General features: G+C 46.9%; 1 protein-coding gene across 4 annotated transcripts in view; it reads left to right on the top strand.

Annotated features, from left to right (window-relative positions):
- The first annotated feature begins 1458 nt into the window (after positions 1–1458).
- SETDB1 (SET domain bifurcated histone lysine methyltransferase 1) overlaps positions 1459–22294 on the top strand; it is a 60326-nt gene continuing 39490 nt past the window's right edge. For 2 of the 4 annotated variants that reach the window (XM_088467648.1, XM_088467649.1), the window contains exons 1-6: positions 1460–1593; positions 14508–14721; positions 15548–15699; positions 17073–17110; positions 17907–17985; positions 19532–19684. In XM_088467648.1, coding sequence (XP_088323774.1) covers positions 14510–14721; positions 15548–15699; positions 17073–17110; positions 17907–17985; positions 19532–19684 — 634 coding nt within the window. In that variant the 5' untranslated portion in view covers positions 1460–1593; positions 14508–14509. Of the gene's footprint in view, positions 1594–14507; positions 14722–15547; positions 15700–17072; positions 17111–17906; positions 17986–19531; positions 19685–22294 lie in introns of all 4 variants that reach the window. The other 2 variants (XM_088467650.1, XM_088467647.1) reach the window with 2 other exon arrangements.

The following is a 22294-nucleotide window of genomic DNA, read 5'->3' as shown; positions in this document are numbered from 1 at the left end:
GTGTAAATGAAAGGACATTAGTGAGAACTGCCTTGTGGGTATGTAGTGAACGCGTAGCCAGAGTTACACCATACTGTGATCTGTGCTCTTGCCAAGGGGACGTCAGTCCTTTCTCTTATTTGGGGTAGGTGTAAGTGCCGAGAACACTGATGCCAGCTGCACTTGTGGATAGGGGATAGGGAGTGGGGCAGTCACTGAGATCTGTGCGACAGGATATAGACACTCGCATTAGTCGTATGGCGTATTATCGGAGCTGCATTCATTGGTATATTTTTTATTTTTTTCTCTTTTGGAATTGTACCACTGTAACTGTTACCATTCAACTTATTATATTCAAATCAGCGCCGTGTATTGCTGCAATACGGTCTACACTCCCTCAATGCACTCAGCCTACTTGCGAGTGCCCCATTACCACGCAGTTACGTTCTTTCAGCCACACGTGGAGATGCTATTGAGCTGCGTACGTCTTTATGTCACCCATACAAGGGTACGCTTGTCTCCAACGCATGCACAGTGCTGAACATTGACTTATCTGAGAGGAGGGCCATGTTCCTGGTCACCGGTGCAGATCTTCGGGAACATGGCAGCCGCGCAATTTTTCATGGTGTATTCCTCTGAAAAATGCCAGAGTGGTAAGTATAATGTATGGGGGCAGCATGGCCGGCGCCTCTAACTTGTGTGCAAAGCACACCCTGCACCTATTATAGATACACCCATGCTGGCACCCAGCTGTCAGCCTCACACAGTGCGCCTGATTCATTGCGGATCACAACTGCGATTGCAATAGCGATTATGCACACAGTCTCACTGTGATAGTATGCTAATCCACTGCCAACGCTATGCCTTTGCAACACAACATAAGGACGCCTTACACCCGTAGTCCTTAGCAAGACTGCGAAACCATCGGTAACATCATGCACCATCGCAGCCTCACGCACACTAGGCACTTGCATAAGCTCTGACCTTACTCGGGAATCGCTAACCTCGTCGCACGCTACGAGTACTCGGGCTGTGTAGTGCATCACAGTAGATAATTTATGCACGCCCATGCAACGGCATTCAAACGCACTGGCACGCCTGCGTTTCGCCAACCACCCCCCCATCACCACCTCCAAACGGTACTTCCTGTCAATCACTCTGAGATGGGTCTACGCAGTCACTGCGATCGCAGTGGCTGTTTCGTGCACGGGCAATGCATACGCATGCGCCAGTTGTGTGCGTATTAGCAGTTGCGATCCTTGCTGAATCAGGCCCAGTGTCCATACATACACACAGCCACAGGACCAGAGCTGTCACTTCTCCTCTAGCCCCGCCTCACTTTACACGCTAGCCCCGCCCCATTCTTACCTTTACACCCGCCTCCCCTCTGATAGTGGCGTGTCTGTCACTGGCCACACCCACACCGTTTCCTCCCGCCCACCCTCTCAAGCGCTGACTCTCCCACCGGCCCCTCCCTCTCCGCCAGGCTCCTCCCACTCACGCTGACCTGTCCGTACTGCTTCATTTCCGTCGGCAAGCAGGGAGACTTCCGGCCCGTCACCCCGGCAACCGGAGGAAAGGGGGGAGAGGAGGTACCGGCGGGAGGAGAACGAGGTACGGTCCCTTCACACAGAGACAGACCCGTGTGTGCGCTCACCCCGTGCTCCCTTCCGGCCGGGTGTCCCCTCTGTGTTACTGTATCACTTAGTAGTAGTATATAGTGCACCTACACACGTATGAATGGCGGGGAGCACAGAAGCCCCCACGGTACTGCTGCTAAGTGATACTGTGTGTGTGTATGGAAACATTGAGGCACCTACCTTAGGTGGGGTACATTAGGTATCCTGCATGGCAATGTATTATACGTATAAAGTTGTTGCTGGAGCCCAGGGATAACCCTGTCCATGTTGGGTATGGGATGCCGACGCTCGGGGTCCTGGTGGTCAGAATACCGACGCTGGCATCCCGACAGGGTTAGGAAACTGACACCTGTCGGTAGGTATCCTATCTCTATCCCTCATCCCCCCCCCCCCCCACCCGAAACCTACCATCTCCCCAGTGCCTGTGCCCGCTGATGCAGCCATGTGTATGAGCCGTGTACCTGTCATACATTGTCTTTACTGCAAGTGACTTTCTTGCTTTTGCTTATTTTATGTACTTTGGGCCGTATTCCATTAGGCAAAAAAAATGCCGTTTGGGGAAAAGTTTCCGCAGATTCGGACTTTCCGCCTGTTTTCAAAGTAACGCCATATTCAATTCCAGGACGATTTCGCCTAAGCGGAAAGTCAATGCAGTGTAACAGGCGGAAAAGTATCTCCTATGAATAGCAGGAGAAAAAAAAGTGAAAAATCGTTATTTTGGGGTGCAAACGTGGGGAAACCACCCCCAGAGCCCTCGGCACAGCCCCCCAAAGGCTAAATCAACAAAAAAAATTACCTCAGAACATCCCAAAAAAGTACTTTTTTTTTTTTTATGTGGGTGCAAAAGTAAAAGTGGGGGGACAAGCATAGAAACTGCCGAAATAAGCTTCTTGGGGGTCTGCAAGGATGGGTCAGGTGTTTTAGGATTGCAGGTGCATGGCGCAGGTGCGCTTTTCACTGGTTTTAAAACTTCACTTTAGAGACACAAAAACATGCTAGCACCCATTTTTAAGTACCTCAAATTTGAGAGGAATACTTATTTTCACCCAAAAATTCTGCTTTATGCCATTCTTCACCACTTGTGCAAAGACGCTAATAAGAAACTATTAACTACTTAAGTACCCCAAACACTTTTATTAGGGCTATTAGTACACATCTACATTCATTCCCTATTACTGCATCTTTTTTTGGGGTACAGACTGATTTCCCCACTTCTGACAGTACTCTCCGGCTGTTCCGCTTTCCGTTTTCGCCTGTTTTGGAATTGAATAGGGTGAAAAGCACAGTTTTTGCTTCTGAAACAGGTAAAGGATGGCGGAAAGTTGGACAGGCGAAACTTTTCTGGCTCTTCGCCTCTATTTGAATACAGGCCTTAGTTGGGAATCTTTGTGGAGCCATATATATAAAGCATGATAATAAGCACTTTTGTTAAATAGGTTTATAATGTATGTGATTTTTATATGTATTTGCAACGGGATGCAATCGGGAAGCCGGCTGACATTATACCGACAGCCGGCTTCCCGACTGTCATATCCCGGTGAGGGTGAAATGCCCGGCGTCTAGATGTAGACGCCGCTCATTTCACCGACGTCGGGAGACCGGCGCCCGGCATTCCGATCGAAGGGACGATCAGGATTTCCAGCGCTGTCAGGCTGCCGCTGCCGGGATCTGTTCCAGTGTCGGGCTGCCGGGAATCGAACCGCCGGCCATGCGGCTGACGGTATTTCATACCGATTCCTTTGCAACCAATATGTCTTTTTTGTCTGAGTGTTGGCCACCTATGAGCTAGAGCAGTGTTTCCCAAACTCATACCTCAGGGAGCACTAAAGCTGGTCACACACTAGGCGATCCATTGCACGATAGATCATTCCAACACAGATTAGAACGATATATTGTGCGGATTGCATAGTGAGTGCGGATCGGTCGTGGGTCTTTCATCGTATCATCCTATCTGCTGCGCATCACAGCAGATAGGATGATGAGATGAATGACGCCATGCTGCTAAATGCAGCACGGAACTACACATCGCGCCGTCGTCCACTGCTTCGTGTAGTGTGTATGGATGGCGCACTGTATCGTCCCATTGAATTGTGCCATCGTTGGGTACACATCATGTATTGTGTAACCAGCGTAACAGTGCATGGTTTCCAGGTCTCCCCACAGAATAACAAGGTAAATAATTTGCTCCACCTGTGGCTCTTTTAAAATGGATCAGTGAGTAATGACTACACATGTGCACTCTGCAGGAAAAATGGAAATCATGCACTGTTAGTGCTTCCTGAGGAATGAGTTTGGGAAATGCTGAGCTAGAGAATTCCACATAAATAGAAGGAAGAAGGGAGCAGTTTGCTCACCAGTCTGCACTAATGTTTACGATGCAGCTACTTAAGCACAGGGATTGTGGTCGCTGGGGTCAGCCAGAGGAATATGAGAAGGTACAGGGCCTCCGGAAAGTATTCACAGTGCTTCACTATTTCCACATTTTATGTTACAGCCTTATTCCAAAACAGAATAAATTAATTTTTGTCCTCAAAATTCTACACACAATGGGGGAGATGTACGAAGCCCAGAAACGGTATCAGCACACGTTATGTGCGCTGATACCGCTTCTCCCCGATGTATGATCGGGGGTCTGGGCGGTATGTCATTATCGGCCGAGCGGCAGGGCCATGTATGAACGGTCATAACGCATGACCGTTCGGCCGGCTGTAGCTGTCGTTATCGACAGATATTTCTAATATCGGTCAGCCATAACGATAATTGACCAACATGTTGGAGAGACGAAAGACCAAATTTGTCGGCAGCTGGAGTGCGCATTTTTATCGTTCAGAGCCTATCCATTAACAGATAAATTGAACGATAAATCGTTCATCGTTCAAATTTATCTGCTAATGGATAGGCACCTTAAGACATCACATGTAAATAAGTATTCACAGCCTTCGCCATGGTAGCTAACCTGGCGCTAGCCTATCCCCACAGCAGGGACAGCGCTGTCCCTGCTGGGACTGCTGCCGGCTCCAGGCTGCACGCGGGGATCTCGTGATACTTGCGAGATCCCGTGCATGCTCAGTGGAGCCGGCCGGGACAGAGACAGCGCATCAGCACTAGGCTGATGCGCTGTGGTCTCTAACGGGTATCACCGGAGGGGTGCGTTAACGCTCCCCCTCTCCGGCCGATGAAATGTTTATACATCTCATCGGTAGTGCTTCCTGCTGCGACTCGGTAAAGAGGCGAAGCAGGAAGCGTTATAGCGGCATTTAACGTGCCGCTTTCATACATCTACCCCAGTACCCCATAATGAAATGTAAAAACATTTTTTTTAGATTTGCAAATTGAATAAAAAAAAACCCCATAAGAAATCACATGTACATACTGTAAGTAATCACAGCCTTTGCTCAATACTTTGTTGATGCACCTTTGGCAGCAATTACAGCCTCAAGTCTTTTTGTATATGATGCCACAAGCTTGCCACAACTATCTTTGGGCAGTTTCGCCCATTCCTCTTTGCAGAACCTCTCAAGCTCCATCAGGTTGGATGGGAAGCGTCGGTGCACAGCCACAGTGATCGCGGTGAGCCCAAAAAAGTGTGGGTCCCAGGGACCCCTCACTTTAAAAAATCGGTGTCCTACCTGACATTTTCTGGGTCCCATCTAAATCCCATTTGGCAGATGACATTGGCCCCGGTAGGAAAAAAACACACACATTGGCTACAGTAGGAAAATAAACACCAAATTGGCCTCAGTAGGAAAAAAACAACACATCTGCACCACATGAAGAAAAACACACACATTGGCCCTGATGGGATAAAAAAGAACACAAACACATTGTCCCCCACAGTAATAAAAATATAAACACACTGATTCAACTTCATTGCGCTGCCGCCTGCAGTGCTGTCACTGCATCACTGTAGCTGGAGGCGGGTACGTGACGTCATGTCACCGCATCGCCGTCTCTGGGTCATGCCAAGATTGGGCTGCATCTGAATCCAGAGCTACCAAACTACAAAGGATGCAGCACTGTGGCTGCAGGCAGGCTTACATTAGAATATGTGGGACCAGTATAAATTAAACCAGTAGGGCTCCCCAATCGGAGGCACACAGATAGGGGGAAGTGGGCAGATGCTCACAAAGGCTGGGTGGGCAGAGGCACACATGGGGACTGGGGCAGAGGCATACATGGGGACTGGGGGCACTGGGCTGAGGCATACTTTGGGGGCTGGGGCACTGGAGCAGAGGCTCACAAGGGGGCTGGATTTGAGAGAAGTGTGTGTAATATATATATATATATATATATATATATATTATAAAATTAATTTACACAGTGTGTTTGGGGCAGCTCTCCCTACTCCCCAGGGCCTGGCAGCTGTGACATCGGATCGGTTGCCTGTCATTACAGTGCACTGACTGCGGGGAGCTTTCAGTTGGCTCTGGAGCACTTTGTACATCGGTGTGGTGGGCAGTCTCTGGACATTCCCTGCTCACCACACTGAGCTCCGCACGGCCGGCGCACTGTACTGACAGGCAGCCAATCTGATGGTCTGTTAGGCTGCCTGTCACAGAAGACACTCCATGCTGCCGGGCCGGCCTGTATGGACAACCTCCCGGCAACTCCCCCTCCCCAGGTGCAGGCCCCCCAAACACACCTGGCGGTCCTGGGTGCGTCTCCTGGCGGCCGTTGCGCCCGCTATTGCACTTTTGTGCAGCCACTCTGCCGACCACATGCAGACGTCACTGCGAGTCTGACCCAGGAACGGGGAATGCGGGAAGGAGATGCTGCTGCTGCTCCCGGGCAGTGGGCGTGGCCAGACAGTTCGAGATCGGAGCGTGGTGGGCTGGCTGCTGTCTGACTGACTGGTCAGATTGGGAGAGGGGACGCCACACGGCGGCGACTGAGACGCTGGTGGCTATTGGTTAAAAAGATGGCGCCGGCGGTGGTAGGCTGCTGCACCCAGCATAGCTCCACACAGCGCGTTCTCAGGACCCGCTGAGTACTTTTAAAATCTGGTCCGCAACCCTATAGCGCGTAAAACCCTGAGTCATTTTCAGATCTCTCCAGAGATATTCAATCAGATTCAAGTCTGGGCTCTGGCTGGGCCACTTAAGGACATTCACAGAGTTGTCCTGAAGCCACTCCTTTGATATCTTGGCTGTGTGCTTAGGGTCGTTGTCCTGCTGAAAGATGAACCGTCGCCCCAGTCTGAGGTGAAGAGCGCTGTGGAGGAGGTTTTCATCCAGGATGTCTCTGTACATTGCTGCATTCATCTTTCCCTCTATCCTGACTAGTCTTCCAGTTCCTGCCGCTGAAAAACATCCCCACAGCGTGATGCTGCCACCACCATGCTTCACTGTAGGGATGGTATTGGCCTGGTGATGAGCGGTGCCTGGTTTCCTCCAAACATAACGCCTGGCATTCATGCCAAAGAGTTCAATCTTTGTCTCTCATGGTCTGAGAGTCCTTCATGTGCAATTTGGCAAGCTCCAGGTGGGCTGCCATGTGCTTTTTACTAAGGAGTGGCTTCCATCTGGCCCCTCTACCATACAGGCCTGATTGGTGGGTTGTTGCAGAGCTGGTTGTCCTTCTGAAAGGTTCTCCTCTGTCAGAGATACAGCATTCCTCTGTGGAGAGAGTGACCATCGGGTTCTTGGTCACCTCCCAGACTAGGGCCCTTCTCCCCCGATCGCTCAGTTTAGACGTCCGGCCAACTCTAGGAAGAGTCCTGGTGGTTCCAAACTTCTTCCATTTACGTATGATGGATGCCACTGTGCTCATCGGGACCTTCAAAAGCAGCAGATATTTTTCTGTACCCTTCCCCAGATTTGTGCCTCAAGACAATCCTGTCTCGGAGGTCTACAGACAATTCCTTGGACTTCATGCTTTGTTTGTGCTCTGACATGCACTGTCAAGTGTGGGACCTTATATAGACAGGTGTATGCCTTTCAAAATCATGTCCAGTCAACTGAATTTACCAGAGGTGGACTCCAATTAAGCTGTCGGAACATCTCAAGGATGATCAGTGGAAACAGGATGCACCTGAGCTCAATTTTGAGCTTCATTGCGAAGGCTGTGAATACTTATGTACATGTGATGTCTTAAGGTGCCTATCCATTAGCAGATAAATTTGAACGATGAACGATTTATCGTTCAGTCGTTCAATTTATCTGCTAATGGATAGGCTCTGAACGATAAAAATGCGAACTCCCGCGGACGACAAATTTGGTCTTTTGTTCTCCAACATGTCGTTCAATTATCGTTATCGCTGACCGATATTAGAAATATCTGTCGCGGTAAACGACTTTCGATATTTTTTTTTTGTTAATGAAAATGAATAGAAACATAAAAAAAAAAAAAATCCACTCCCAGAATGATGTCATGCAATATCGTTCGTCGTTCGTAAAAATCTGTCTTGCATGACAGATATCTGTCACAGCACCCCCAGGAATTTTCAAAAGATAAATCTCTTTGTCTTTTGTCTTTCAGAAAAATCTGCTAATGGATAGGTCCCTTCAGTGTTTATTTTTTTTTAATTTAATTAAATTTGCAAAAATCTGAAAAATACTTTTTACACGTTGTCATTATGGGGTATAGTGTGTAAAATTTTGAGGACAAGAATGAACGATAATAATTGATTCCATTTTGGAACAAGGCTGTAACATAAAATGCGGAAAAAGAGAAGCGTTGTGAATACTTTCCGGATGCCCTGTATCTCTGCCTGCAGAAGTTGCTTTATTAAGGTGAGTATTGTTGAAGACACAAAGCACTTTCTTTCTTTGTCAGGTTACATTAATTTCCAACATGTCGGCTGACCAATAGGAAGTAGACTATCAGAGCTGTAGTGTGATGAGAAGATGAGATTTATGTCTATAAACTGTAAATAAATCACATACTGTTACACTCACACTGTACTAATAGTGTAATGCCCGTTGTGTGTGATATTTGATCCCTGGCCCTCCACATTTGCTGCCACACAAGGCTGATGCTGCTATGCTTGCTCCCCAAATCTCTGGACCCGTTACTCTATACTACACTTCAATCCATCTCTCTGCAAATCGGGACATGTTACCTGTTGTGTCTCAGCTGTTTGCATATCTTTATTATGTGTGTTTAACATTTTTTTTTTTTTTTTTCTGATGTCACCTTGATATTTTCCACATCATTTCAATAGTTTCTGTACTTTTCAATGTATTTCCCCACTGCATGTTACACTTCTATGAATGGCTCATCCAGCCCACCGTAACCTGTGTAGTGCATTGTGGGTGGCTGCCTCGCCTGGTATATTTAAAGACAGGATGAGAAACCCATTGAATTATGAATGCGGTGGGAATGCTGTTAGCTCACTACAGTTTATCTTGGTTTGTCTTATCTCCATGTCTTGCTGATTCGCACATTACAACCTACGTAGTGCGCCCCAACATGGTGCTCTGTGTAGTATGAAAACTGCATGGTACAGGGGAACGTTCAAGAATCTCGCCTAGTGTTCTTCTCCCATAATGTGTCATCCGTTTTGGGCATTGCCTATTCTTCCCAGTATGATCCCAGTAGTGCATCTTTAATGGCTGCCTCTCCTGGATGTCGACATTCTAGTGCTGACATGTTGGCATTGACATTATGAATGCCGATATGGAGTCTGTCGACCATGTGACCAGGTACCATTATCTGAAGGTTAAAAATAATATATTGTACATAGTGAGAGAAAAGGCTTTCCTGTAATACCACAAATGATTCCAGCTGAGGTAATAATAATAAATTCTATTTCTGAATGTTATTTCCTATAGCGACGCGTTTCACACATTTACGTCATTGTCCTGCAGCTGGGCCATTTATTGTGTGATTGGTGACTAATGTTGTGGCTCAGGGAGACCTGGCTGGTGATAATCTAATGCTCCGATTTCTGTACACAGTTCATCTAATCCTTACACAAGAAGGGATGGACCACAGAATAAAAACACATTTCAGAGTAGAATCATTTATGAATGTATAAATAATTTGAATATCAACAGGTCACAGACGTCTATTTACAATATTTATTAAAAATGTGATGTGCATATCCTTTATATTGTAACACTTCAGACATAAAGGGCGGAATTCAATTTTTTTTAGCGGCTCACATCTAAAGTGACAGGAGTTCGCGGACCGCTATGCAATTGTTCCAGATTTTCGTGCTGATCACGCCCAAAGTGGTCGGGTTTAGCGCGTAAAGCAGCTAAACCCGACCAAAGTGCTGGGCGCGATCGCGAAAAGTGTTGTTTGGGCGCCCAAACATGTCACTTTTTGCACATTTCAGCTCTCACCCCCCTGGGGCTGCGAGCTGAAATGTAGCGCTTTCAGCTGATCGTGCCCGACAGGAGCAAGAACTGAATAGCTCCGTCGGGCGCGATGATCGCAGGAATCAATTGAATTCCGCCCAAAGTGTCAGTATCAGTCATATTAATCTCAAAATGTATCAGCCAGAACAATTCTTGTTATATAACCTAAAACAATAAACAAATCCATCGTTCTAGATGAAATGGGATAAAGTGAGCCGCGCTTCTGAGACGTGGTGGGGGAATGTAATGCTGGGTACACAGTGACAGATATATTGGCCGGCCAATATCTCAGGTGCACGTCGGCCAATGTATACCAGCGACATGTCTGTGAAGGACGTCGTTCAGACGTATCGCGTCGGCTCTGCTGCACAGCTGATGGCAGATATATATGTCGACTGCCCGTACACTTGCAGCACAGGCCGCGGGGAGGGGGGACAGGACCCGCGGCCAGAGACCGATTTATGGTTGTTCAGTGTGTATGAACGACCATTCTCTGCAGATTACTCTGCAGATATATCTGTTCAGTGTGTACCCAGTTTAACAGTAATGTGGCAGGGAGGGGGGGGGGGGGTTGGGAGTGCAGCAACTCATAGCGGGAGTACCTGTTCCTGCTAGAATTAGAGATTAGAAAGCAGATGTGGGGTGGGGGGGGCATTCACATCCTAGAGAGCACTCACATCTGCTTTCTCAATCCATAGATCTGTAAAGCTAGTTACGCACTATACAATACGTGGCCCAGCAACGATGATGTTACATTGTGCACCTTACACACTGCACGATCTGATGTACGACGGTGCAATGTGTCCTTACCTCCTGCATGCAACAGCAGCAGCGCGTCGTTGATTGCATCGTCCCATCTGCTGTGCAATGCTATGAGTGAACGCAAGCACTATATGAGGTGTACAACATATCTTTGATACTTTGTCTAGTGGGCCTGATCAGAGTAGTACGCAAACCCAATGCTTTACATTCTTCTCCCATGTTAGAAGAACGGCCCATGAGTGGGCGGAGCTGTCAACCTGTTTCTTGTGAGTGCTGAAGCCAGGGTCTGCGTCTACTGACACAGACTTCCATGGCCCCGGCTACGGAGCTGCAAGGGCCAATCTGAGTAACCTGCTGATGGTCTCGCAGAAGATCTGTTGCAGCACTGGGATCTGCGATGCTGCCAGGAGCCAACGATTTACACCAAACACCTCCTGCTGCATCTGCATATTAGTTGTATGGTATAGTACAGCCGCCTCCCTGCACCTCCCTGCACCTGTGCAATACTGTACAGCTCTGAATCCAGCTTAAGGCCCGTATTCAATTTGAGGCGAAAAGTCCGTATCCGCGATACTTTTTCGCTGATGACGTCATTTTCGCCTGTTTTGACTTTCCTCCGTATTCAATTTGAAAGACTTTCCGCCTAGGCAGAAAGTCAGTGCAATGTAATAGGCGGAAAAGTTTCGCCTATGAATAGCAGGCGGAAAAAAGTGCAGAATTGGGGTTTTGGGGTGCAACGTTGCGGGAACCCCCGTGCAGCCTTCAGACAGTCCCCCAAAGGTAAACTGTGTCAATTTAAAAAAAACAAAAAAAACAACACTGAACACCCCAAAAAATATCACTTTGAATTTGGGGGCGAAAAAAAAATGTTGGGGGACAAAGTTAAAAACTATCGAACTTGACTCTGGGGGGGTCCCCAAGTATGCCCCAGGTGTTTTTTTTTCATTGCAGGGGCTTGCGGCAGGTGGATTTTTCATGATTTTTTCAACTTAACTTTCAAGTACCCCAAATTTGCTGGGATAAGTTATTTTCTGCAAAAAAACCCTCCTAAATATTATTCTGCATGACGTATAGAAAAACGCTATTTAGCAGCTATTGAGCCCGTTTAAAAACATAAAATACCTTCAGCAAACCAAATGGGGGGGTACCATAGGGAACCCCCATGTCAGAGCATCATTTTGGGGGGGTCTCAGGCTGATTTCCCCAAATCTGACAGTACTTTCCGCTTGTTTAAGTTTCGCCGGGTCCCGTTTTCGCCTACTTTCAAATTGAATACGGGGTAAAGCGTGCACGCGTGCGATACTTTTCCGCCTACAAAACACGCGATGTAGGCGAAAAGTCCGGGAGGCGAAAAAGTATCGCGGCTGAGCTCAAATTGAATACAGCTCATATTCTGATGTAGCAGAGTCTCTCAGCAACTATACTGAACAGACTATAACATCAAGTCCCTTATGGAAGCAGTGCTTTATATTGCTTCAGTATTTTCAGCTCAGAAGTGTTCACATTTAGTTCACTTGCACTTCACATAATGGCAAATAGATATTAAGGCGCATATCCACTGCACTATAAAAATGGACGATTAAAAGCTGCCAACATAGTTATCGTTCATTAATCGTGCAGTGATTATGCCGGCAACAACCAGCGATGCGGGCTCCTGACGTCACCTGAACATACTGCCCAACCTGACCATATCGTCAGATTGTGCATGTTCGGGGATGAGGGAGGGTGCCTGCCCTGAAAGAAACATCGTTCAGTGTGGGCACATTATCCGCTGCACGGTATAATGAACGATAACGATGTCGTTATCGTTCTTTCATCATGTAGTGTATATGCTCCTTAAATCTAAGGGCGGAATTCAATTGTCTTCGCGGCCCGCATCTCCTGTCTAAAGTGACAGGAGATCGCGGGCCGCTATGCAATTGTTCAAGATTTTCGTGCTGATCGCGCCCAAAGTGGTCGGGTTTAGCCGCGTAAAGCAGCTAAACTCGACCAAAGTGCTGGGTGCGATCACAAATAGTGATGTTTGGGCGCCCAAACATGTCACTTTTCGCACATTTCAGCTCTCATCCCCCAGGGGCTGCGAGCTGAAATGTAGCGCTGGCAGCTGATCGCGCCCGACAGGAGCAAGAATTGAATAGCTCCGTCGGGCACGATGGGGGCAGGAATCAATTGAATTCCGCCCTAAGTGTTTATAATGGGCCAGCCGTACACAAGAGTGTTGATGTGACGGGAGTGTGTCGAGGGCTGTGTACGGCTTACCGATGTACAGAGTTGTAGATGGAAAAAGCCTTCGGTGGCGATTCACATAGAGGAGGGTCTCTGTAGATGTTTGCATATAAGCAATACTTAGGACAACCTTGGCGTGTTCCTCCGCCGATTGCTAAATACAAGTCTGTGCGTCAGTCAGTCACTGACGTCTTGTTTAGTGTCTGAAGTCCCCCTCTCCTAAACTGGCCGTAGCTCCAGGGCAGCAACATAATGCATGGCGGAGCTGTCTATATATAAACACTCTCATTATTTTACGTTTAATATTCAGCTCTATAATATACAGCCTTTGCTATACATTAATGTCCAACAGTGGCTTAGATTTTAAATGAAGAACTAACTAACAGCCTAACCTATTATCCCAGTTGTCTAGTAGAGGCTGCCATAATCTTTTCAGTCACACACATACCTGAAATTCTGCCGTCTGCCTTGAGATCAGTCACATCAGTAGTGGTGTGATATTGGCAGCTTATTGTATGTTTTATATCTTCACTGCTGGTGTCTGTTATGCGACCAGGACCTTTTTTGTTGGTAGTTTTGGATGTTTAGCAGTCTTGACTGAAGGGTACTGTATGGGCAGCAATAGAGGGGTTTGCATCAGGAAGACAACCAAGAATTACTCTGCATTCAGTGGGGTCTCCTTCTGTCTGTTAGGAATTTGCGTTGCAACAAGCAGATTGGTGGCTCAGTGGTTGGCATCGCTGCACAGCTTCGGGCCCATGGGTTCGATGGCAATCAGGACTGAATCTATGGGGAGTTCGTGTGTTCTCCCCGTGTTTGTGTGGGTTTCCTCTAGGTCACAGGTTCTCAAACTCTGTCCTCAGGACCCCAAACAGTGCATGTTTTCCAGGTCTCCTCATAGAATCACAAGTGAAATAATTACCTCCATCTGTGGATCTTTTAAAATGTGTTAGTGAGTAATGACTACACCTGTGCACCTGCTGGGTGACCTGCAAAACATGACCAGTATGGGGTCCTGAGGACCGAGTTTGAGAACCACTGGTCTAGGTGATCCGCTTGCATCCAACACTACAAAAACATAACTCGTAGGTAAATTGGCTGCTGTCAGATATGGACCCTATTGTCCGGTTGTTTTACATGTAGTAGGGAGTTTATACTATAAGCTCAAATGGGGCAGGGACTGATGCCAGTTATTAAATATTATCACTAATATAGTAGCACTTTGCAAATGAAATAATCATGACATTAGACCTCCCTCTCCTCCTCTCTGTCGGGAATTTGTTTTGCAAACCCCTTTGTAGTCTATTCCGAAACCAGCACTTTCTTTTATATCAAGTTAATGGTTTCTGTGTGCTCTGGTGATAGCCTTTTATCTAGATATTCTACCAGTTAGGCCCCATAGTGACTAATAAAAGGATGGATAAGGGTGCTCAACCCTGCTATCTGTATCTTCAATCCAGTGGCCCATTTCATGAGCCTAGCCACGTGAAGACCACGCGCATTCACCTGCTTTTATATTAGTTACTGTGTGGCAATCTCTGCATTACTCCGGTTATGGCCCGTGTAACTTACTCGTCATTGCATTATTTCCCTCTAGCCATGGAAGAGCAGGAGATGACGGAGCTGGAGAGTATGGTGATGGAGGAGTTGGGTATCTCCATGAAAGAGCTGCGGGACTTTATAGACAAGGAGGTGGAGAAGAATGAGTTGGTCAAGCAGCGGAAAGCTCAGTTACTGGAGCTGGAGCAGCTGGTGAAGCAGAAGGAGGAAGAGGTGGCCCACGTGGACAGTCTGTGTGATAACGCTACAAGGTAGGTGGGTGGTCTTCTCCAGGCTGTGCTAGGGTTGGGACAAACAGGTGTTCTGGCCTATTAAGGGAAGGTGGTGGGGTGAGATTAGATGATTCTGTTTTTATAAGGGCTTTATATTATATTATAAGCTGCAAAACATTTGTTTCAACAAGGATGACATGGGAGAACTCCTGGGAGACCTCCTGCCATCCGAGCCCTTCTTACAGAGTGATGGTCATGTGTGCCTCCCAGCTGATGTGGAGATAAGGGAAGGAAGATTGGATTGTAAGCCGCTCGCCATAGCTTTGGCCAAAATTTGTAAATGTAGGTTCAGTAGGGTGATAGGTCTAATAGGAGGACACATAATTAGGGCACTTCCAGCCTTCAGAAGAGAGGTGGTATATGGCGCATTAATACTAGGAGATGGTAAGGAGTCTGTGAGTTTGCAGCATATTGTAGGCAGAAAGGAAATAACTAGAGCTAGAAGGGTCTAATAATAATCTAAAGTGTTTAATTGTACATTTCTGTTTATATAATGATGGTACATCATGGACAGTTACACTAAGTGCATAGGGAACAGAGATGGCGACTATCAGTATTTCATTAATGCGGTATGATTAGGAGCAGTGGACTGTAAAGGGAAACATCAGCTGACAAGTGCTTAGAAGCTGGCATTTTACATGTCCGAGTTACCTATGAGTATGAGCCCTAAGTTATCACAAGTGACAATATGGCAGTATCGTAGTAAATGACTCCACCTATGTGCATTTGGGCCCAGCGTCTTGGTTCTGCTAGTTACCGGGCCATAATTGTATCAGCGTTTTAAAGACTGCTATTTGTGTCCCAGGGCTCTTGACAACTGTGAGATGCTGGTGAAGACACTGTACAGGGAGATGGGCATCACATACAAGGAGAGCAGCTCAGAGGACGATGAGTCTTCTAAGCCAGTGGAAGTGATTGAGATACCGGATGATGATGATGTTGTGAGTGTGAGATCAGGTAAGTGCTGCTGACATGCCATAGATGACCGTTAGAAGGTAGGATGCCTTTCATATCACACCCTGTTTAGAAGACCAAAGCCTGTATAACCAGGCACTACCACCAAAAACACCAGTAAGGAAATTACTTGTCATTGGGCAGTCAGTGGTTCGGGCCAGGAGACCTCTTCCATTTAAGCCATAACAATGGTCTCAGAGAGCAGATCTGTTGGTTTTCACAGCAAATCCTATGTAACAAGAAGGTACCACGGAAACATCACTGGGTCAGCCATTTGCCACAGGGCCATCAGAGGTTCCGGTAAGGAGATGGTGTGGAAGACCCCTATTTACGCCATGTTAATGCTCACAAGTGTAGATGTGCTCCAGTAAAAACCTAAACAGGTTAATTGGACAAACCAGTCACAGGAGCGTACACACTTCTGAATTGGTCCAGTGATTGGAGATCTGGTCTCCTGATTTATCAGCAGGTATCTTCTGACAAGACCAGAAGACCAGGATTGGACAACACCAGAGGCCATGTGAGCGCACACACTCTACCAATGTCTGAACAACCCGTTGGTTTGAGGTTGTATTGGATGAAAGTTAGACAAGTGTGTACCCAGTTTAAGAAGCATAAAGGGTGGGATACATATGGATAAAAGAGAAATAATGATGCCATTGCATAAGTCAGTTATTATACCTCATGGGGTACAGTATTGGGCACTTCTCTCTAATGCTGGGTACACACCTATACAAACCTCGGCCCGATCACCCAATATAGGTTGATCAGGTGGCCGATTGTATAGGTGTTTATGCAGGAGCATTAGCTGATAAACAGCTCCTAACGTCCCTGCAATGTCCGGGATCGTAAGGGCGCATCTTATGTGCTTTTGAATATTTATTGGTCCGACTTCCTGATCCCATGGAAGCCCGTACACACTAAGCTATTTCTAGCACCGTGTGTACGGGGCTCAATCTGGGTTTACACTGCTAGGCTGTTCGGGAGCATTTAACCTGATCAGCTGGGGATCGCGAATGACACAGGAGAACTAGAGAGGGTTGATTGGTAGAGTTACCTGATAGAGATACTAGTTCTGCAGACTTACACAGAAAAGGTGCTGAGCTTTAGCTAATGACTACAAGTCGTCCACACATCGCACTAGTCACAGGTGACAGCACAATATGACGAGATATTACGCCCTTTAAATCCATTATTCAGATCTTTTGGCTGACACATCTCACTATTGACGATGGCAGATGTTCTTCGCCACCATCTGCCTGAATATCTCACCATTGTAGGTTATTCATAAAACAAGTCATTCCTCTTTAAAATGTCTAAAATGTTTTGTTTTTCCCTATAGACATCTGTAAATTTGCCCTTATGATTATTTTCAGGTGACGAGGATAGCAAGACTGCAAAAGAAAAACATCTGGTGCGTATTAATGGTACTTTATCCACCGTACTTGTACTAAAAGCTAAAGCCGGACATACTTTATGTAGTTATTGGCCTAATCTGCTGATTGTTCATCGCACGACACAGTGATGTACTACATGTCACCGGATTGTGCTATGAGCCTAAAGAAAAAAGTACTTTGTGTGTTACACAAGATTACACACTATAACCACAAGAGAGCAAGGGGGGCGAGTTGCAGTTGATATGGCCTGAAAACACCGGCAATGACACCTTATCTCCTGGCCTGATCCTTCCGCACACTCGCAGATTTTTGTATGCAGCTCTATGGCGCTGAGAACAAATAGCGAGTCTGGAGCTACCGTAAGTGCGCCAAATAGCCGCACTTAGTCGCATGGGCTCGCTGGGTGGGAGTCTAATTGAATCGACTCCAATTAATGATAACAAGTGATATTTCAGTAAACGCCATAAGAACGGTCGTCGCCCAACTGGTTTGGTTTCCCAACTAGTTTGACTTTAAAAAACCTCCTACCATCAGATGTCGTTTAAATGGTCCAAGTGTATGCAGCAGGGAAGTATCATGATCTAGCAATGAGGTCACTGCAGCCCTGAGTCACAGCGACATAAATCCTATAGTCAGGGACAGTGAGCAGGACACAGTGATGCGGCTGATCTGGACAGTACTCCGGACGGAGGGACTCTCTTCTATGTCATCGAGTGTCTTTTATTTACTGAACCAAGGATTTAGTCATTTTTAAATGTTCTGCCAGTGTCCCTTTTACCAAGTGTTACTGAGTTTTGTTTCTGTGTTGTTTAGCTACAAGAAGCAATGGCCGCCATGAAAAGGTGCAAACAGGACGTGCAGAGCTTTGTAGATGCCATCAATAAGAAGTCAGGTATACACTGCAGGCACGGCCAGGCTTTCCCTGTTATGCTTTTAGGCTGTATGTTTTACAGTCCACTAAGCTGACTCCTTTATTACAGTGTTGTTGTACAGTAGCTTGTTTTGCTGTTTTTACTGCATTATGGCTGTTATGTTATGTTATGAAAGACTGGGGACACACTAGATGATTTCTCCAACGATATGCCGAATTGGACCGACTTATCATCCGGATCGTCTCCTGTGTATGCGCTATGCACACTCCCGTGTGCCGACATCGGGGGCGTTCTTTTGCCCATGCATGCACGGTCGATGGACCAAACCCAGCTGCCGACGCCAGGTAAACGATATATTGGTCGGTCGTTCACCAGATTGTTCAGTGTGTACCGACCGCCCCGATATATCGGAACATTGGGCATTGCATTGGTGGATCGCCTAGTTTGTGCCCAGCCTAAGTAAGTAAGTACCAGAGCTCCCCTGCTGGACAAATCCTTGTTATCTTAGGTAAAAAACAAAACAATAACATTAAAGCTGGAGCAGTGCGGTCATAAACCCCAGCCCCCTTTCACCTCCCACCTTACCTTCAGCTAGTTGAGACAACACTTTGCGTCTGATTCTGATACAAAGTGGAGGCAAGTCCATAGTTCTGTGGCAGCCGGATGTATTACCTTACGGTAATAGGAGTAACCATCCATCTATGTGAGTATCTGTGCAGATTCATGCCTAGGTGTTGCACCGCCCACTGTTTTTTGCCTGCAGCTTTAGGCTTGGCACTTGCACCCACAACTTGCCGGCTGCAGGAGCCTTAAACAATCACGGAGGTTGGGATACAGATGTATCCTCTTACACTATTGCTGCAGTCACCAGAAACAGCCTTTCCAAGCATCAGGTTCCGCCTGATTCAGCTTGCTCCGAGTGTTTTTTTTTGTTTTTAGTTTTTCGCCCGACAATGTTCTTTAGTACCAAACTAATGTGACAAACCGCTTCAGGAGACTGCACTGATTCATTTGATGTACGTGTGTATGTGACTATATATGAAATGCAACGGTGCAAATGTCCATTGTGCTTCATATACAGACTCAGTCGCACAAAGATATACCAGTGTCACTTATCAAACGAATCGGTGCAGTCTCGTGACGCGGTGTGTCAGATCTGTTTGCAAATACGAAAAAGACGCTGGGCGCAAGCAGAGTTGTACAGGCTCTGGCGGCTCGCTCACACCAGGCGACTCGTGGCTAGGTGATTGAGGACATATCGGTACACACTCCCACGAGGTGGGGGATGTATTCGGTTCCATTATTTACACGTCCCATATCCGCTGTCACTATGTGAGAGCAAGACTCTATCAGCTGTCATATAGTATAAGTGTATCCTACTGCTGGGTCTGTGATCTACATTTGCCCTAAAACTCTACAGTTTGTATTAATGTGAATATTGCAGAGACGGGATGATATAGTACAACGTAGAGTAGGGACCATAGGCTGTTGTAGTCCAGTAAAGGAGACGACAGGCTGGAATAAAATAAATATTATATATATATTTTCCATTTTTTGGGTTTCCAGGTGGAATGCAGACCCGATTTTCTTCTCACCCATCATCGCCCACCAGCACGGCCAACGACAAAGATGGAGACCTTGTTGTGGGCATGCGTATCCTGGGGAAGAAGAGGACCAAGACATGGCACAAAGGGGCACTGATCGCCATCCAGCCGGTTGGTAAGTTCTGGAGATCAGGAGGCAATGTTCTGGAGCTGACATGGGAGAACTGGTAGAGGTGTGGGGGGAGGTGATATCAGCGTCAGCTAAAATATTCCTGACTGGTCTGTGCTAACGAGTAATGAAGGCGCCTGCCCTCCCGTGATGAAGGGCCAGTCTGATGGTGCGTACACACTGGGCAATTAAAGCGGACGGCTTAACGATATCGTTATCGTTCAGTCGTCCACTTTATCGTCCATTTTTTACACCAAAACGATGAACGATAATGACGACGCGCGTTCCCGCAGGTCGTTCGTCATTATCGTTCATCGAGTAAACATGCGGGCCAACCTGATGATGTCGTCAGGTTGCTGCATGTTGGGGAATGGGGGAGAGTGCCCGGCGCTGAACGATATCGTTAATGATATCGTTCAGCGGGTGTGCTCAATGTCATGGAACGACATTGAGCACAGCCTGCCAGGGACACACTAGACGATATCGCTCAGGGAGCATATCGTCTAGTGTGTACGCTCCTTTATGCCGCTACTTTTCCGTGCTGGTTTTTTCATTTAGTTGAAGTCTTTGTTTATTGTAGGAAAACAAATGTGCAGAAATGAATAATACATTGCAGACACTCACTTACGGTAAATGTGTGGTCAGTTTGCAGAATATGCATTGCATTAGGGTCTACGCAGAAAGCCCCCCTGTGTTGCGCTCTGTAGTAACATTACGATAGATTGTCCGGTCACCCCGCCAGTGAGCCCACACTTGGATCCCGTGTGTGAGATTATCCCTTTCCCTTGTACTCAGCTCAGTGGGTGATATCTCTGCTCAGTAGTAAAGTGTTGGATTGGATTCTGATCATTGTACCATAGATGTGATTTGCATCTATTGTCTGCACGGGATTACATGGTTCTTCCTTAGCTTCTGACTAAAATTGTTCTGTTCTGTTCAGAAATTAGACTGTAAGCTCCACTGAGGGACTAACCGATCAGAATGTTTCTTGATTGTACAGTACATAGCTGTAGACAGAAAAGGGTAAGAAATGATCTGCGCCAGCCCATAGCTGATACATGGGGCATAAAATTAATATTTGGTAATCCTCATCTAAAATACCGATTTGTTATTTGAATATTAATGCCATATATCGATTTTAATTGCTAGCCCAAAAACTCTGGGCGCATATGTACTAACGATTGTTACCCCGCCGGCGCTGCACCGCCAGTACTGATCGGGGGATCTCGGCGGGACCCCGGAGTCCGTGATAGCCGGGCCCCACGGACTTCCCAGTCTGCGACCGGTCTTACGGGGACAAGATAAGGCGGGTCACCGTAGCAGTCATTGCCTCAGGTCTCAGGGGACAGACCAGAGGAGCTGAGGTGGGCACAGGCCCCCTCCACTAGACCACCAGGGACAGTATCGGCGTGGGAAGTCAGTGTCCCAGGGGTTAATAGTCAGCCTTCCTTGTTGTAGCGGCTCCTCAGCTCAGCGTGCCTTTCCACTACGGTCTGGCTTTGCTGTTTCCTCCTGTGGACACATCCCCTCTGCGGTCTCCGGTGGCCATTTTCTCTGGTGGTTAATCGCAGATCTCTCAGGCCAGTTTGTGGTCCAGTGCCCCTGCATACCTCTCCCTTGGGTTGAGGTATGCAGCACTATAGCCTTCCCAGACACTGAATCTGGGCAGTTGATTGTAGTGCCACTTTACAGTATACTTTCTGCATTGTATGTGACTTATGCTAGCGCTGCCTGTCTGTGTCTTTCTTCCTAACTGTCAGCATATATCTTTACCTCTAATCCACAATCTCCTCATGCCTCCAAACTACTCTCTTTAACCTCCTCTCTTGGCCTCTCCCAATGGACTGACTCCTCTACTCATCAGGAGGGCCACTGCCTTGATCTTGTATTTACCAGACTGTGCTCCGGTTCTGATGTCACTAATGCTCCTTTCCCTCTCTCAGATCACAACCTTATCACCTGCACACTCTCCTCCATTACATCAACCTCAATGTCATTGAAATCAACCAATCCTCCTAAAACCCGCAGAAATTGTCTGAGGCCTGGGACAAACCCGTCCTGATCGGGGTGGATTACAGATCGGGGAAGGATGTTTAACCGATAGGCGCAAATTTTTGCAAATATTTTTACATCCACCTTCAATAAAAATAGAAACCTAGGGGGTAAATTTACTAAGATGAGAGTTTTTAGAAATGGAGATGTTGCCCATAGCAACCAATCCGATTCTACTTAACATTTAACTTGCACCTTCTAGAAGATAATAGCTAGAATCTGATTGGTTGCTATGGGCAACATCACTTCTAAAAACTCTAATTTGAGTAAATTTACCCCTATAATTGTCGCTCAGAGTAGCATCCCTCCCAGGTTTGGGGATAACCACTTTGTTGACACGGGCGGTCACGAGTCCAACAGCTGCACCCTCATGTTACTATAAACAAAGGTACGTCTGGGTGCAAGAACATCAGAAAACATCTTATAATAAAGGCAGAGGCCATCCGGGTCAGGGGCAGAAGATGCTTGCAGCGAATGAATGGCTTGCTGGGTTTCCTCCTGCTAAATATCTTCATTTAAAGACTGGTCTCTGGGGACAATTTGTGACGTGACTCCGACCATTCT

This window comes from Taudactylus pleione, unplaced genomic scaffold (assembly GCF_031769625.1).
Source record: "Taudactylus pleione unplaced genomic scaffold, aTauple2 ptg000073l, whole genome shotgun sequence".
NCBI lineage: Eukaryota > Metazoa > Chordata > Amphibia > Anura > Myobatrachidae > Taudactylus > Taudactylus pleione.
This window is presented reverse-complemented; position numbering and strand designations above follow the sequence as displayed.